Source organism: Procambarus clarkii, chromosome 20 (assembly GCF_040958095.1).
Source record: "Procambarus clarkii isolate CNS0578487 chromosome 20, FALCON_Pclarkii_2.0, whole genome shotgun sequence".
NCBI lineage: Eukaryota > Metazoa > Arthropoda > Malacostraca > Decapoda > Cambaridae > Procambarus > Procambarus clarkii.
Genome location: NC_091169.1, coordinates 27,577,003 through 27,578,950, shown reverse-complemented (window position 1 = coordinate 27,578,950; position 1,948 = coordinate 27,577,003). Strand labels below are relative to the sequence as shown.

Below are 1,948 nucleotides of genomic sequence, written 5' to 3'. Positions count from 1 at the left end.
TGAGGACTAATAATAAACAGAAGCTTCCCTATGACTCTGTAATATCCCCATTGGCCAAACTATTATGTTTTAACGACAAGACCTACCATTAATGTATGATGACTTACTGTAAATATGTAGCTCTTGTAACAGCACTTTCTCTGTAACTAGCTGACATTGTATCTATAAGGTGTGAAGGATTGAAGAAATTGTTTATGTAATAATCTAAGATGAGGTCTGATAAAGACCTTTTGTGCCCTCTGTAATGCTTTTGCGCTACCGCTCACAGGATGAGTATGGGGTGCACAATAAACTAGTCGCCTTCGGCGGCAACAATCAAATCAATCAATCCACCTCTGGAAGGGCGTCAGTATAAGCTGGAATGTCAGCACTACTCGCCCATCCACTGATACTAGGCCCAGCGACGGACTTGAGTTGGTGTGTGACTAGCTGTCAGCGCTGTTTAACCCGAACTTGTGCCTGTTGCTTGTGTGGAGTAGGAAATCAGCACCACACCCCCCCCCCCCCCTGCTTTGCTTGGTATTGTCTGTATGGATACAGATATTATTCCACATTTCATCCACCGATAGTGCTGAGTAAACATGGCCCATGCTCTCAGCACCACAGACCTCTAGTGATGAGTCAAAATGGGCCATACTCTCAGCACCCCAGACCTCTAGTGCTGAGTCAACATGGGCCATGCTCTCAGCAACCCAGACCTCCAGTGCTGAGTCAACATGGGCCATGCTCTCAGCAACCCAGACCTCCAGTGCTGAGTCAACATGGGCCATGCTCTCAGCAACCCAGACCTCCAGTGCTGAGTCAACATGGGCCATGCTCTCAGCAACCCAGACCTCTAGTGCTGAGTCAACATGGGCCATGCTCTCAGCAACCCAGACCTCTAGTGCTGAGTCAACATGGGCCATGCTCTCAGCAACCCAGACCTCTAGTGATGAGTCAACATGGGCCATGCTCTCAGCAACCCAGACCTCTAGTGATGAGTCAAAATGGGCCATACTCTCAGCACCCCAGACCTCTAGTGCTGAGTCAACATGGGCCATGCTCTCAGCACCCCAGAGCTCTAGTGCTGAGTCAACATGGGCCATACCCTCAGCACCCCAGACCTCCAGTGCTGAGTCAACATGGGCCATACTCTCAGCACCCCAGAGCTCTAGTGCTGAGTCAACATGGGCCAAGCCCTCAGCACCCCAGAGCTCTAGTGCTGAGTCAAAATGGGCCATGCTCTCAGCAACCCAGACCTCTAGTGCTGAGTCAAAATGGGCCATACCCTCAGCACCACAGACCTCCAGTGCTGAGTCAACATGGGCCATACTCTCAGCACCACAGACCTCCAGTGCTGAGTCACCAAAATGACCAGAACGGCAGCACTGTGCAGTTGCCACCTCCTGGGCCCCACACACCTGCTGGGGCCCCACACAACAATAATATCGAGCAGACAAAAGCAGACAAAAGTGGGTGACTTGCAGACAATGGTCATTTTAGCCTTGACAATGAGTTATGTGCTTATAGGATTTTTTGTGATGTCATTAATGATAGGATCATAAATGCATTACTCGTTTTACGGATCGTTAATCACTGATAATTTTATGTTTGGAAAAATCAATTGCTCTCCATAAACGCTGAAAATGATGATACCTTGCATGAAGGTTCTATGTCACTGTTGCTTATAAGGGAAATGTCAAATCATGGCAACATCTCTGTTAAAAAGGACTAAATCAATTTCGTTTTTTTCCCTAGTTGTATTTGCTTATATATTAATACTATGTATTAAGCCAATCTCTTTGTCTGTTCTCATCTTAAAATAATATTGTTACTCTTAAGAAAAAGAAGTTTATGCTGGGTGCAGAAATTGGCGGGTATAGTGTTAGGTACGTCTGGATGTCCCTTGAACGTTAGTTATAGTTTCTTGTAGAAATGCTAGGAAAGAAATTTTACCCATAATGAAGTT

The 1,948-nt window shown here is 46.4% G+C and overlaps 1 protein-coding gene across 1 annotated transcript; it reads left to right on the top strand.

Moving 5' to 3' along the window:
• The first annotated feature begins 588 nt into the window (after positions 1-588).
• On the top strand, positions 589-1,353 carry LOC123755271 (uncharacterized). Its single transcript, XM_045737725.2, has one exon. It carries the CDS (start codon positions 589-591, stop codon positions 1,351-1,353), a length of 765 nt encoding a protein of 254 aa, XP_045593681.2.
• The last annotated feature ends 595 nt before the right edge of the window (positions 1,354-1,948 follow it).

Coding starts and splice junctions, on each gene's coding strand:
- LOC123755271 (XM_045737725.2), top strand. CDS start 589: ATGCTCTCAGCACCACAGACCTCTAGTGATGAGTCAAAATGGGCCATA.